At 44.9% G+C, this 15,909-nt stretch overlaps 1 protein-coding gene across 1 annotated transcript in view; it reads left to right on the top strand.

Annotated features, from left to right (window-relative positions):
• Positions 1-1,020: 1,020 nt before the first annotated feature.
• The window catches only part of Msn (moesin), a 68,796-nt gene continuing 53,907 nt past the window's right edge, over positions 1,021-15,909 (top strand). The window contains exon 1 of the mRNA XM_074063385.1: positions 1,021-1,234. Coding sequence (XP_073919486.1) covers positions 1,223-1,234 — 12 coding nt within the window. The 5' untranslated portion in view covers positions 1,021-1,222. The remainder of the gene's footprint in view (positions 1,235-15,909) is intronic.

The following is a 15,909-nucleotide window of genomic DNA, read 5'->3' as shown; positions in this document are numbered from 1 at the left end:
AGGAACTAGACTGGGGGGTATGCACATCACTTGAAGAAATTACAGCCTCATCATAAAGTATGTTGGGGAAGGGCTCAAGGCCAAGGCACTGATTTGAGGAGGAAGGAAAGCTAGTAGAAGACAGATACCTGGAAAAGGATTTCAATTCTGATGAAAATGAGGACAAAGTAAGGATGGAGAGGAAATATGATAGGGAAGGAGTCCTACAGAAGAGAATGGATTAAGTGTTGGAGGAGATGCACTTCAGCCAAAAGAAGTTTCCTGGGGTCTGGCACCGGTGGCTCAGGGCGGTAATCCTAGCTACTCAGGAGGCAGAGATCAGGAGGATGGCGGTTCAAGGTTCAAAGCTAGCCCTGGGAAATAGTTCGCAGCAACCCTATCTGGAAAAATACCCAACTGAAAAAGGGCTGTCAGGTGGTAGAGCACCTGCCTCGCAAGCGTGAGGTGCTGAGTTCAAACCCCAGTACCGCCAAAAGAAAAAAAAATCGTTTCCTGGGAACATGGGACCTTCAGACCTCTGAGCTGCTGTTAGGGACAGTAGAGGATTTGTTGTCCCCAGGAAGCAGAGTTGAGATCCACTGGTGGAAGTCACAGAGAAAAAAGAATTTAGATACCCCTAGGCGCAGTTTTGAAAGAGGCAGGAGGACTGCCTGGAGAAGGAACGGGCAGCTTCCATAGGTAGTGAGTTCTCCATCAGTGGAAAGTTGCAGTCTGGGGCTGCGTAAGCATCTGTTAGGGTGTGGCCCAGGGTCCGGTTGTGGCCCAGAGTGGGGGCGGGGCAGGATGGCTGGGAAGTGGAGGGCTAGGGTCTGAGGGAGATAGGAGAGGTACCGGGTGGGCCTGGGTTGGGGTGGGATCCTAAGTGGGCTGGCTGGTCCCAAACCGGACCCCCACGTGGCTGGCTTGGCCAGGCTGGGCTGGGCTGGGCTGGGCGGGGCGAGGCCGGCGGCCGGCGGAGAGGCGGGCGCGAGGGCGGGGAGCGGCGCGGAAGCCGGGCCACATAAAGGAGCGGGCGGCGCAACGGGGGTGGCTCTTTCCTGGGTGGGGTTTGTGAAGTCGTGGCCCGTTAGCAGGAAGCCAAGCAGTCGCCCCGACGCAAGAGAGAGACCCAATTCGAGTTGCTGGCCCCGATCTGAGCCGAGTGTACTGCGTGCTCAGTGCTGCCCAAACAGTTTCTAGCCAAACTTCGCCAACTCCGTTGCCTTTGCCGCCACCATCCACCATGCCTAAGACGGTGAGTGCCGAACCGTCGACCCCAGAGGTTCTTGTTGCCCCTCTTAGTCCTTTGCTGATGGCTGCGGGCCACCGGCTCGCCTGGGACGCCGTGCCCTCCGCCATGGCCCGAGATGGGGAGGAGACTAGAGTGGGAGCCTGGCTTGGCACACCCTCGGGAGGATTTGGGGGTGTCTAGGCTTAGAAGTGTGAACAGGGCGGGGTCAACCTGTTTGGTTCCAGTTCCTTGCGTCGGGGATGCGAAGTGGGGAAGGTTTTATTGCGGGCCTTGGGCTCCCCACTTCCCCTGAAGGGTCGTGGGTACTGGGGCGAGGACTCCACTTTAGAGGAGAACACTTCACGCAGCCCAGGAATTGGCGCCTTTCTGGTGCAAGGCTGCTACCGACCAGGAGGGGCCATGGGAACAGAGAAGCAGGGAGGAGAGAGGGAGTTGCGCAGGGCGGATCCCGCACCCCCCCCCCCCACCATAGCCACCCCAGGCGGCTTTAGTTGTTTCCCACTAAGAGATGAGGAGAGAGATGCAGAGGGACTTGTCACTCAGGTTACCTCCTTTTACCTAGGAGTGCCAACAGTTTACTAGGCAGCAGTCTGAGGAGAGGCCTGCCCAACCGACTGGGAGAGAAGACCGGTTTCTTCCTCTACTCCACCCACTAAATCCCTGCCCTTCCCATTACTTAATGCCTCTCTATCCCCTTCGGACTGTTCTGTGTGGTGTGGGTTCTTCCCTGTGGGGTCACACCTTCTAGAGTGCTAGTTGATTTGGGGATCTGGTCACCACCTCATTGGTTGCTGTGAGAAGAGCAAAAACCTCCTGCGAGTGGGGCCTAGGGGGGCCGGATGCCCTAGAGGGAGGAGCGGGGGAGGGGTGTGCCTGACTAATGAGCTCTGCTTGCTTTTGTGCAAGTCATGCCAAATGGCTGCTGGTGCCCTTCCCTTGTTGAGGAAGGCTTGGTGGCCACCTTGGCTTGAGTCTCTTAGGCTAGGCAGCTTGTTAGGTTGGTCTAGGCTATGCAGTATTACTAGCTTCATTTCCCTAGGACTGCCCGAGCATTGGAGAGCTGAGAGAGTGACTTGAGAAGGGCAGGGGGCCCCTGGGATGAGAGGAGGAGAGAGGGGGCCCAGTTCTTTGGGTACATGCTGAGGTTTAGTCGCCATGTTGCTGTATTCCAGCTTCACTGCCAACATATTCTTGCCTTTCCAAAACTCTGTCCTTCAGAAACACCAAGTTTTAAACAAATACATGCTTTCACCATCTCTCTCTTTTAAGTTGCCTGTGGTGGTTTTATGACATGGAGCTTTTCTACACTTTCTTCCAAAATCCCTCCACTTACAAAGTGAGAGAAAGTGGCTTTGCAAAAAAGAAGGAGGAAAAAAACCCTACTGACTCTACCAACACAGAGAATTATGAAGATCTTTCCAGGAGACTCTCTTTGGGTCTGTTTCTCTCTGGTTTATTCCTGCCTCCCATTAACGTGTGGCTTTGCCCAGTTAGGTGGATCTCTGGGAATAGACTGCTGTGACCTCTCTTCCCTAACGGTATACATCATACTGAATTCTGAGACATCTCATCTTTAAACACACAACTTGATGAGCCTGTAAAATTGCCTCAAAGTTTCATTAACCATCCCGTCTCTGTCAAAAGTGGCAAAGATGCTGGGCACCAATGGCTCAAGCCTGTAATCCTAGCTACTCAGAAGGCAGAGATCAGGAGAATCTTGGTTCAAAGCCAGCCTGGGCATAATAGTTTGTGAGACCCTATCTCAAAAAAGACCTTTACAAAAAGGGCTGGTGGAGTGGCTCAAGGTATAGGCCCTGAGTTCAAATCCCAGTCTGTCCCCCTGCCCCCCCAAAAGTGGTTAAGAAGACAGTATGGTGATCCTTTTCCTGGATATGGAGATAGATTGGAGTATAAGGTGTTTGAGGTCAGTCCTGAGGTACTGAAAGTACCTGAATACTGATGGTATTTTTATGCAAATTAACTGAAATTTGAATCAAGTTGGAAGGAGAGGGTTGGATTTTAATACCATTAGAGAGTTTCCCATATTGTTCAACTCAAGGAATGGCAGCTTTTAGGAAAAACAACTGAATTGTGCTGTTAATACCATAGACTATTACCCTGAAAGAGGCCTCGGAGACTTATTTAGTACAACTCTTAAAAAAAAAAAGAAGAGCATTTAGGCTTACCAGAAAGTGCTTACTTAAGGACACACGGTGATGGAGCTAGGATTGGGGTCCAGGATTTCTGATGCTTATCCCATTGACTTCCTACTCTGATCCAATGATTGGGTTCTTAAAGTTTGAATTCCCTTTCTTGCCCAAAGCAAATTGTCCCTTATTTTCAAACCTTCATGGTTCTCATATAAAAAGAAGTTGGTAATTTGGGCAAAGTGATCAACATTGGCATTTGTGTGGTCTCCTGGTAGAATTTGGGAGTGTCCCGTTACTTTTCTGCATTCATCATTCCAAGGCTTGAGCCCTCCAGGGGCACACCCTATTTTACTGAATACTAGCCAGTAACTTTAATGAAGAGGGGAAAATTCCCTATTTTCCTCTTCTCCACTGGTGTGGAGTGTGACAGATAGAGAAAGATAGTGGAAAAATCAAACCTGTTCATTCATATGATCCTGGTCTGCAGTTTTTCCAGGGTCAGTTTCACTTTTATAGCCAATTGTTTCTCCAAGTCAGGCCAGCCTCTGTTAAATCTGTTAAAACATTCCCTTCTTGGACTGTGCTTCTAGTTGCCAGTTTCCTGAGTCCGCTTTGGTAGCCAGGGTGGAAAAGCTTATTAACCTCCATCTATACCTTCTGGTGATAAGACAATTACAAATAAAAAAGATCTTTCCCCTTCCCTAACCTCTTTAACTTTTTAAATAAGATTCCAAAGTCTTTGGCAGCTCTCTTAGACTCCCTAAAAAGAGATTATTTTGAATTTTCAAGATGCTTATGAGGTTTTCTCTACTTAACAATTTATTGTTAGCGTTTAAAAGACTTTCCACAATTACCAAGTCCAACTTTTCCCATTGTATGATGGAGAATTGAAACACATGATAGAGAAGGACTAGAGTGATTGAGGCATACCAGTGGCAAAGCTAGGACTTAGAGGCTCAATCTTGGTAAAAATTTATGCTTTGCTGAATTTTTAGCCCTAGATGAACAGCTCAGAAGAAAGGTGATCAAGTGGTCATTTGACTGTACCACCCATGTGAGCACACACAGAGCACAGTTCCTTAAAGTATTTGAGGGCTTCTGGGCCTGTATTCAGCTAAACTTTAACAGGGGCTGAGTGGACTATTTATTCTCCTGCCATTCCTAGCATTGCTTGAGCCACTCAAGTGACACTAAAGTGGTACTTAGTGAATAGAGGGCAGAATCTGTCTTTTAACCCTTGAACCAACCCCGTCTATAGACTTCAGGGTAGGGCAGGAAATCAGGGATGGAGGTTGTGTAAGAGAGAGGCTTTTGCCTCTTTTCTACTTTTTTTATTTCTTTAGTTCAGTGAACCCTTTGTAAAAGTGTAGATGATAGAGACAGAGCAGGAACCATCTTGAGAATTTCTGTTGGGCTTGTCTATGAGTAGTCTTCTGAGCAGGAGGAGCTGGTGGAGCAAGAGGTCCTGTGTGGGACCCTCCAAGGCACCAACTAATCTTTCCTCATTGTATGTTTAGGGAGGGAAAAGTTGCTGTGTGAGTCAGTAGTAGGTATGGTATTGGCCATGAATCTGCTAACTTTCCATTATTCTCTAGATGCCTGTAACAGTAGCTTGTTTTAAGTGTGGAGTTCTTTTTTCTTGCTTCTTCTCACATCACTCCTTTACTGAATGGTGGAGCTTGAAGGGACATTTAGAGGTCAACTAGTCTATCCCACTGTCTCCAAATCTAATTCTCTCTGGATGAGATGCGATGACAGACACAATTATTCTGAACTCTATTCTAATAGTGTTGCTTGGCAACAGCCTGTCTGAGGTCCCTTTGTATATTCCTGGGAATACCTCCTCCACTGGAATTTCTAGACTCAGGGTCCCTAGAGGGGAGAAGATCTGGCTATCAACACTATCAGGGTTGGGCCGTTCTTGGCCAGAATTGCTCTGATCTTCAAAGATAGAAGTGACTGTCTCTGATCTTTCAGAGATAGAACTGAGTTTATCATGTGCTTTTCTTAACTCACAATCTTTTTTCCTGCTACTCCATGTCATTCTTCTGTCCCAAAAGGAAAAAAAAAAACAGAGTACAAAGGTGGTCTCATTTGGAGCAGTCTATTGGTCAAGTGATGGGGCTGGTCTTTTCATAACTTACTGGTTTTTGCTGTTCATCCCTCCTCCCATTTCATGCTTGATAGAGCTGAAAAACTTTTCAATCCCAGGTTCTAATGTTTGGTACAAGAGCTGTCACTTTGGAGGGTTAGGCCAGGATTGCATGAATTTGGAAGGTGGGTACTGGGAAATGGAAAGCAAAACTGAACTGAGAACTTTTCTTCTCATTCTGTATAAGAAGACTCTTTCACGTATCCTTATTAAAGTTGTACACATGAAATAAGGGGGCCCTGGGAAATTCCTTTCCTCAGATCTTCAGTGTCTCCAGCTTGTTTCCCCCCCACACCACCACATATGGTACTGGAGTTTGGAGTTAGAGCCTCACCAGGTAGTGTTGGGTATACAAAGTTGGACAGTCCTTGATAAAATGTATCTTCTTTTTCCTCATGCTTCTAGACTGCTATTTCTTCCTGAATGCAAATTCAGAATAGTTTCTAATTTGCGAGTTAGTAGATCAGACAAAATTACTGGCATGAGTACTCCTGGCCATTTCTTCTTGAGGAGGAAAGGGCTGTGTAAGGAAAGAAACCAAGTGAGACTATATTATGAAGGCTGTGGGTTGACCGGTGAGCTCTGATACCAAAAGTTCTATACGTTTCTCTACTGTACTTCACATTTCCCAGTGCCTTCCTGATAGTATCATAGAACCTGTAGAGTTCTGCCAAAAGGCCTGGAAGCTAGTAGGTTGTGTTTCAAATTTATTTCTAACTTAGTGAGTGTGGTGGTTAGATATATTGGCAGATATTGAGAAACTGTTGGGCATAAACAAACCTGCTAAAGTATCTACCCCCATTGAGCTGTTGTGAGTGCAACATTTTAAATAAATGCACCTGTACTTGGGGTAGCTTTCTCACCCTTAAGCTTTCCTTTATTTATTTATTTTTGTGGGTCTGGGGTTTGAACTCAAAATATGTGTTCTACCATTTTAGCAACACCTCCAGTCCATCTTGCTCTGGTTAATTTGGAGATGGGCTCTCATAAACTATTTGCCCAGACTGTCCTCGAACCACAATCCTCCAGATCTCAGCTTCCGAAGTAGCTAGGATTATCATTACTGGTGCCTGGCAAGCTTCCCTTTAGATGATTGTTCTGGATTGTCAAGATATTCTCAAGGAGTGAGAATATCTGAGCCTTAGAACATCTGAGCTGGTCCTTCCAGTTCAGCCTTTACATTTTAGATGAGGATACCAAAGCCCAGAAAAGGAAAGAGATTTGAAGGAAATTGGCTATGATTAAATCCAACTTTGCTTGGCCTGCAGTATAGGAGGCCACTCACTGCAGGGTGGCTCAGTGGCTTAGTGTTTCCTTTTTAGTTTTTTTTTTTTTTGAATTGGTACTGAGGTTTGAACTCAGGGCTTTGAGCTACTCCACCAGTCCTTGTTTGATGGTTTTTTTTTTTTTTGAGATAGGGTCTTGCGAACTTCTTGCCTGGGCTGACTTCAAACTCTAATCCCTCTGAACTCTGCCTCCTGAGTAGCTAGGATTACAGGCCTGAGCCACCAGCATCTGGCTCCTTTTTTTTGCGGGGGTGGGGGACAGTCCTGGAGCTTGAACTCAGGGCTTCACACTTGCTAGGCAGGTGCTCTATTGCTTGAGCTGCTCCACCAGCCCTGTTTGTGTTGGGTGTTCTGAGATAGGGTCTCCAGAAATACTTGCTTTGGGCTAGCTTTGAAGTGTGATCTTCCTGATTTCTGCCTCCTGAGTAGCTAAGATTATAGACATGAGTCACCTGTGGCTGGCAAAAATTTTGGGCCATACTGGGGTTTGAACTCAGTGCCTCATGCTTACTAGGCAGGTGCTCTACCACTTGAGCCACTCTGCCAGCCCTCAAGTGTTTTCTATCTCTGTGCTGGGAGTGACTTGACCATAGTTTTACAGTCATGAGAAGAGCCAGTCCTGAGTGTGTAGAGCTGCCCTTAGGGGCTTCTTTATATAGAGATGGTTCAGGCTCTGGTCTCATCTTAAGAACTCTTTGTAGCACTTCTTATGTAGGTGTTTTGCTTTGGCTGTGAATGGTGGTAGAAGGTAAATGTGTGGCCTGGAGGGAGATAGGGAGAGGATACCTATTATATTTTCCTGCTTGAGACTAGGCGTTGTGTCCTAAGAGTCTTGAGGGAGTAGTTATTTCTTCATATCTTTTTTTTCTTTTTTGCGATACTAGAGTTTGAACTCAGGGCCTACAGGATTACAGGCATGAGCCACCACCTGGCTCTTCGTATTTATAACTAGAGAGGTTAAGCAGCTTGTTAGGGGATATGTAAAGTTGATAATGTAATGAAAGTATAACTTGGCTTTATTTCTTTAATTTTCATTCTTATTTTTTGAGACAGATACAATTAGAAGATCCAATTAATGCCTTTACTTTGTAGCCCAGTCTCGCCTCAAACTTGGGATCCTCCTGCCTTAGCCTCTCAAGTGGTGGGGTTATATAAAGGCATATCCTACCATGCCAGGCAGAACTTGGCTTTCTTAGTTCCCAAGTTAGTGATCTCCCTCACTGGATTTGGCTCCCTTGGAAGAACAACTATTTTCACTCAGGGGGCACAGGCTTCCAGAGAACTGGCTTTGTATCAATTTCATTGATAAGGTAGCTGCAGTGGAGTTCCCTAGATAGCCTCTGCTGTAGCAGGTTTCAGTGAGTGGGTGATTCAGTTCTTCTGGGGCCTCAGAATGACTTTCTTCTCTTCCTGCCTGCCTCTCGCCCAAATTCCCCACTTTCTCTGTGCTCTTTTAAATTTTGAGATCTGATTTCTGAATTCTGATTCATTGTTCCAGCTTGATCTGTCCCTTGAGTTAGGAGAACATTTATGGTACTTTCCTTTCTAATTTGGTGACAATATTTGCTGCTATAGCAACCATTTATAGCAACTGGAGTCTCCTGGCCTCGGCTCTCACCACTCACCTCTAAAGTGCTTGTAGTCCAATGGGGAAGGTAGCTAGCTAAAAAGGGACTTTTCAGGCCTTCACAGAAATGGAGTGTTTAAAGCACAGACTGTAGAATCAAACTGCCCAGACTCAAATTCCACCTATGTGACCAACTGAGTTGTGTAGCCTTGGGCAAGTTGCTTAACTTTTTTTGTGGTGCTAGGGATGGAACCCAGGGCCTTGTGCATTCTAGGTAAGTCCTCTGCAACTGCGCTCCATCCTCAGCCCTTTCCTTCCTTCCTTCCTTCCTTCCTTCGTTCCTTCCTTCCTTCCTTTCTTCCTCCCTTCCTTTCTTCCTTCTCTCCTTTCTCCATCCTTCCCTCCCTTTCTTTTTTATTTTCTTTTTCTTCTTGTCTTTCTTTCTTCTTTTTTTCTTTTGAGGTAGGATTTCACTATGTTGCCCAGGCTGATCTTGAACTCTTGGGCTCAAGTCATTGATTGAATGGCTACCATGTACCGTAAGGAATACAAATAAAATGAATAGAAGATAAAATTAATGCCTTCAAAGATTTCTTATTTAATTGGGATTTAGGGCTAATTCACTTTTTAAAAAGTTGGATAAAAATATATGCATGACATTTTCTATAGATTTTGATAAGGAAAGGGTTTACTGGGGGATTAACAGGATGTTAAAGGATGTGTACACTTGGGGGCAGTGGCCATTCTGTGGAAAAGTGATGTGGTTTTGGTACATGAGTGTAAACAAGGTGGGCCTAGGCTAGTGCCCTCTTGAAAGTGAATTTGTCTGAAATGAAGGCTCGAGGTACTAGTTATTTCAAGGAGAGCCACAGAGATGTACATGTAAGCTTAAACCAAGCTGTTCTTTCCTTTCTAGGGTCAGTTGGAGCATCCTTTCTTAATTGGCAAACCTTCTGAAAAGGGTCTATGATTGAGACTGTATCTTGGTTTTCCAGAATTGGGTGAATTAATTAAAAAAAATTGTTGTCTTTCTGGCCCGAGTAGGTATATAGGCGATTCCTTCCTTCATGCTTCATGGATGATTTTTTTGGCAGTAGAGGGTTTTGAACTCAGGGCCTTGTACTTGCTAGGCAGGTGCTCTATTACATGAGCCACACCTCCATCCCTCCTTCATGCTTCCATATGGGGTAGACTGAAGAGTAGAGCTCAGTGAGGACTCTAGTTTGGTCAGCAGGCTAGAATCAGTTTTCAGTTTGTTCAGTGGCTTTGCTATGAAATCAGGTATTTGGGAAAAGGTAGAGATTGGGAGGGAGAAAGAGTTCTCGGTGTATGGTTATGATAGCTGGAGGAGTATGGCATTTTCTGGCCAGAGCCAAGCTGTAGCATCTGTGCTTTGAATTTGGAGACAGAGTCCTTTGGGTGATTTTCAAAACATTGCTCTTTGGGCTATGCTTAATGAAAGGGACATCAGATCTTATGCTCCTTACAATAGACTTGTAGCATAAGGTAAGTGTTGACATAGCTTCTAGGCTACTGTTACAGCCAATGGCTCTGTGCTTGCTTAGTGCTATAGTACTGTTTTGCCAAGGAACTCCTAGGATTGGTGGCTTTAAAGTCTTATGTTTCTTCCCATCTTTGGCAAGCCTACTATCTTGTGGGAATTTGATACTTTGTGTGACCAGAGTATTGTTCAAGACCAAATTAGAAAGAGGTTAAGTAAGATGTGAGCATTTTGATTGTTTAAAAGTATAGTTCTGAAAAATCCTTTCCTGGGTGTATATTTGGGAGGTGATAGGGGTTGAGGCCTGTGAGGGGGAATAAGGCTACCTATTAGGCTTGGTCAGTATTTTTTGTTCTTTCTTTTTAGTCTGGCTCCCCCTAAATACCTGGGAAGGATGAAGTTTTTTTTTTCTTTTTTTGGTGGGACTGGGGTTTGAACTCAGCTTCACACTTGGAAAGCGGGCACTTTACCACTTTTTGCCACCTCTTCAGTCCATTTTGCAGTGGTTATTCTTGGAGATGGGTCTCATGAACTATTTGCCAGGGCTTAGCTTTGAACCATGATTCTTTCTATCTCAGCCTCCCAAGTAGTGAGGATTATAGGCATGAGCCCCCAGTGTCCTGCTCAAGTTTTTTTTTTTTTTTTGGCAGAACTTAGAGCCTTGTGCTTGCTTGAGCCACACTTGTAGCCCTGGATCTTGTTTTACTATTCTGAAGATAGTTTAGATAGTTCCTGATCTTTTCAGTCTAATCTGCCCCACCCTTGGTCCAGTACCTTTTCAGAAATCTCAGGCTGGGTGTTTGATGAAGTATACCAAGGGCTCTTACTTACTGTTGCAAGAGCTAATGTTGTTGTGACTAATCTGTGGTATGGGGCTGGGGGGTGGATGTTAAGATAACAGCCAGTATGGGTGTCATTAGTTAAGCCGATCAAGTCTTTTGTTATCTTTCAAGGGTTTAGTAAGCTAAACTCCTCATCAAGCATTGTAGATACTTATGAGAGACTAACCCATAGGAGTTCCTATACTCAAGAACAAAAGTCACATGACCTCTTTGGCTTTGGATTTTCCTTTTCCCCAACATGAAAATATCAGAAATATCAGAAAGTCCCCTTCCTCAGGTTCCTTCTTCACCTGTTGCTTGGGCCGCCGTGAATCTAGCATACAATTGGGAAGAACATCTGTTGTTTTGCTTCAGGGTTACATTATATCTCTCTGCTTTGGGTACTTGGAGAGCTGCTCAGGTAGGGCTTGAGTTGGGTCTTGGGAAAATTTAGGCTTCTTGCCTTTCTCTGTGCAGTAGACTGGGCATTTTCTTAAGGTTGGGAGTTTGCCTTCTGGCCTTAGTCCAGTTGCCAAAGGAAACCGATGACTAAAGCCTTCCTCCCTGAGACGTCAGCTTCTGGAACCTTTCCTGATGATTCCCTACCAGTCAAGTCAGCCTTATTTGGATATTTTCTGCCCCCTTCAATACTCCCCTGGCCTCAACTAGTCTCCTGTTCTCCTTCAGTACAGGGAATGCTTTCTTGAAGTTTATGCAATGTTACCTGCAAACTTTTCTCCTTGACTAGAGCCCTAATGGGGGAGGAGTGGCGCAGGAGAGAGACAGATGAGAGAGCTCTGGAATGATTGTGATTTCTCCACCCTGCTTTCTTATCTCTCTTTGCCCTCTCGACCCCACTGTTCACCCCTCTCTAGCTTCTTACCTAGATCTCTGACTGCCTAGAAATGGCCTTGCTTGGCCTGAAAAGGCTCTGAGTGTGGAGGTTGGGTAAGGTAGGACTCTGTAGCATCAGAAACTATTTATCTGGAGTAGGTAAAGCCTTTCAATTGGTAAATCCAGGTCTTGGCATGTGCCTGTTATATATGCCTAGCCTCCTCACTTGACTTTCTTGGGTGGATTGGGTCCAAGGTGCCTCTGCCTCTCTTTCCCAGTTCTGAGCTTAGGTTAGAAGAGCTGAGATTTTGACAAAGTTTGGGGCACTCAGTACACATTGTACAATGGAAAGAGTAGTGGACTGAATCAGGATATCTGAATTTTAGTCTCTACTTATGTGACCTTGGACAAATCATTTTTATGAGCTTTTGTTTTCTTATCTGTGAAATGGACACATTGGCTTTTTTGTCCATTCTGATTATTTGTGCTCAGTCTTTTTTTTCTTGGTACTGGAGATTGAACCCAGGGCCTTGTACATGCTAGGCAAGCACTCTACCACTTGAGGTATGCCCCCAGCTTGAGATCAGTCTAAGAAGATAGTAAAGGGTTCTTGGAAAGAGTGAAACAGCAAAGAGCATGACTGAAGAGGTTGCTCTCTTCACTTTAGAATGGCACTGAGGGTGTTGTTTTGTCCCCCAGCTATCAATATGTAATCACCCCTCTATTTCAGTGAGTTCTGCTCTGGAGCTACCATAGTACTTGCTGGAGGGGGAGGGGGAGCAGAATCCTGGCTTGGAGAAACAACTATTGATTGAGAAAGCCTTGGGTGGGGCCTTCGAGTCCAGCCTGCAAACTAGAGTTGCTGGCTATTTTTGGTTATTGATGACTCCAGGAAGACTAGAAGACCCTTGGACTGGTCATTATTCCATCAAACCAAAACTAAGTGTAAATGAGACTTGACTTCCTCTACTCTCTCCCACTACAACATCCTTCTCCTTGTGGCTATGAAATTGCTTTTGGCTGAGTCTTGAATTGCTAAGCTCTCCTTCCGCTTCCTCTGTCTGAGTCATTGATGTTTGTGCTGCTCTAGTATAGGGATTGCTGGTGATATGGGATTCAGTGGAAAAACAGTAGGAATTTTTAGCCAGGGAGTTTGCCATACATCTAGTACCTAGTGTCTAGTACGTAACATCGAGTTTTCAACTAATGCTTCATTTTGTGAAAATGGTGTTAGACCTATAGAGATTAAAGGAGAAGGGATTCTGAATTTCCTGAGTGTCTTTCTGCTGGGCTGAAACAGCATAAGCAAGTTCCTGAGGATACTGCACTTGTCTGGATCTGTTTTTCCTCATCTTCTTCCTCCTCGTTATTGTCATTTTGTCCAGTGTTTGCTTGTGAATCAGGGATCCCAGGTTGTATCTCAGCCACCTAGATGTTCATGAACATGAGCCTTATCTGCTCTGAGCTCCCTGACGAGGGTAAGATTGAAGAATTGGCATCTGCTTTCTTCCTTTTAGGACCAAGTACATAAGGCAAGTTTAAGCAGAGAAAGTTTACTTGGGTAAAGCCGGGCAATGCTTAGGAGCAAGTTTCTTTGCCAGCATTGAGCTGCAGTGGCCTTTGGGCCATGAAAGAGGTTGCGTCTGTGGATAGCTGCCTTGTTGGCAGCTCCTCATTCTTTCTATGGTTCTCACGTGGGCTGTGAAGGATGCCACTTGCAGGTGGTAGATCAAAATGGCTTTTGGTAAGGGAGGGTAAGCAAGCAGGTGACAGAAGAAGGAATGTAGAGTGAAATGAAAGAAGAATGGTTTTTTGTTTTTATATTTCCCCTTTGTATAAAACTCAACATGGCATATGACAGTGTTTAGCAAATAGAGGGCAAAATCTTTCATAAACCCATCACTTTAGCATAGCAATTATTTTTATTTCTTCTCACATCTTGCATTTGTACCTTAGTTTTCTGCGGTGCATTGATTGTGTACATAAGAAACCCTAGTTCTTTTCTCCTACTAAACATACTACTGAAAGCTTGGATAAATTCTATTTGATTTTTAAAACGAACATTTTAATGGTTTTATAAAATTCCACCCTATGACTGTGCCAAAGTTTAACCAGTCCCCCTTTGGGGGACATTTAGATTAGTCCCAGTGTTTGCCAGTTATGCAAACATGAGAAAATCTGAACCCTCTAGTATGTCATGTAAGGAGGGTCCTTTGGTACCTAACCCAGTCCTCTCTCCCTTTCCAGGTTCATCTCCCACTCCTGCACTATGCTGTAGCTGGGATAAAGGTTTCCCAAATAACCCACACCTTAAAAGTTGTGGTAAAGCCATACCTTTTATGTCTTTCTGTTTGAGCTTATGGTTTTTCCTCTCAGCTTGAAATGTCAGATGCCTCTGTTCACCTCCCCTCCTCCTTTGCTGGAAGTTTTCTTCTTCTCTTTCTCCTATTTTGGTGACACTGGGGGTCGAACCCAGAACCTCATGTATGCTATAGACATACTGTACCACTATGCTCCAGCCCCTGGCAGCTTTCCTTAATATTCTTATTATTGGTTGCCTTATCTTCTGCGTCCCCATTGTACTTTGTAAGAACTTCTGTTATGATACTTATTATGTAGTTTTGCAGACACCTGCTCTCCCAAGCTTTTTCCTTCAGTAAACTTAAGGATTTGAAAGCTTCTGGCTTCCCCTGCCTCAAGAAGTGGCCATCTCCAGGTAGAGATGGTCAGGGCTAGGCAAACTTTTGAAGAGTGCTTAGTCACTATTAGACACAGAGAGGGAAAAACAGCAGTAGTATATGCAAGAGATCCCACATTGTTGGACGTGCTCCTGAGAAGATATACTAGCACTAGGCATACAGAAAATACACCATGGAGAAGGGGAGGGAGCATTAGCACCTACAGAGAAGAGAGGCCTGAGTGTTAGTACAGGGAAAGCCTAGCTGATCTTTGGTCACCAGTTTTTCTTTTATTTCTTTTCATTTTTCTTTGCCCAGGCTGATCCCAAACTCCTGGGGTCAAGTGATCCTCCTGCATCAGCCTCCTGAATAGCTGGGATTACAGGCATGTACCACCATGCTGAGCTTTGCAGATTCCTTAAAACATTCAGATTCTGGGACTGGGTGATGTGCCTCAAGAGGTAGACCACGTGCCTAGTAAGTGGGAAGCCCTGAGTTCAAAGACCAATACTGCCAAGAAAAAAAGAAAAACAAGAAAATCCAGATCTTTGTTTTCCATCTGTGAAATGGAAAGGTTACTTCTTAGGATTATAGTGAGGATTCATTCAGAGCATTAATGTACCTGAAAGTGCTTTGTGAGATGTGAGGCATAGAAGAGGGAGGCCTGGGGCACTGCAGAATTATTGTTCCAGTCTGCATTTTAAAGTTCTGTCATATGTGTATATCTCTGAGCCCAAAATGTTAGATGCTATAGTTTCTCCGATCCCCACATAGGTGCTCCACGGCCTGGTTCTTTTTAGTATGAGGCATGCAGAGAAGTACCATTTCCCCACTCTCCTGAGCAGCGTGGTTCATACTGGCCCCAGTAAAGCCCTGCTAAAGAATGGCCACATGTGGCTGGGAAGGGAGGAAAGGTGCCACTCTCTCTTTAGCCCTTTAGCATCAAATAAGTGGTGTTAGAGTTGAAGCTTTCCTAACACCCCTTTAGCTGAAGGTAAAAGTATTTATAGAAGCTGTAGTGAAACCGGACACCTAGCAGGTCTCTTGGCCCCAAGTCTGCCATGTACTGTTAAGAGAGAACTTTATATCTGTCACTGATTATGCACTCTTTCCATCCCACCTGTTTTGGGCAAACTGCCCATGTGGATCCATCCATGATAAATTCAAGGTCTATGTGTAGATAGTCTTGATTTAGTGTGTTTTTTGTTTTCCCCACATACTACCCACAGCTTGTTGCTGCTGTTTTGGCAAATGCCTAGTCCACCCCAGGATTTTATGTTTGTAAAGAAGCAAATTATTTGGGCTGGGGGCATGGCTCCATTGGTGGAGTGCTTGCCTAGCAAGCATGAAGCCCTGAGTTCAAACCCTAGTACCTTTAAAAAAATTATAAGAAGCAAATTACCTGAGCCTATGGAAGATTTGTTGGTCAACTATAAAACAATAAGGGGAAGGGACTTGTTCAAAGTCTGGTAGTAAGTCAGGAGCAGAAGCCGGTCTTGAAGCCAAGACCTTCAGGAGTGTATTCTTTCCATTATATTAGCCTAGTGTACTAGAATGTAAGTTTCATGAGAACAGAGATGGTTTCCCACTACTCATTATACCCCTATCCAGCAAAGTGCCTGGCATAGAGTAGGTGCTCAGCAAATATCTGTTAAATAGATATGTTCAGTACATAGACTTTTGTCAAGC

Source organism: Castor canadensis, chromosome X (genome assembly GCF_047511655.1).
Source record: "Castor canadensis chromosome X, mCasCan1.hap1v2, whole genome shotgun sequence".
NCBI classification, from domain to species: domain Eukaryota; kingdom Metazoa; phylum Chordata; class Mammalia; order Rodentia; family Castoridae; genus Castor; species Castor canadensis.
This window is presented reverse-complemented; position numbering and strand designations above follow the sequence as displayed.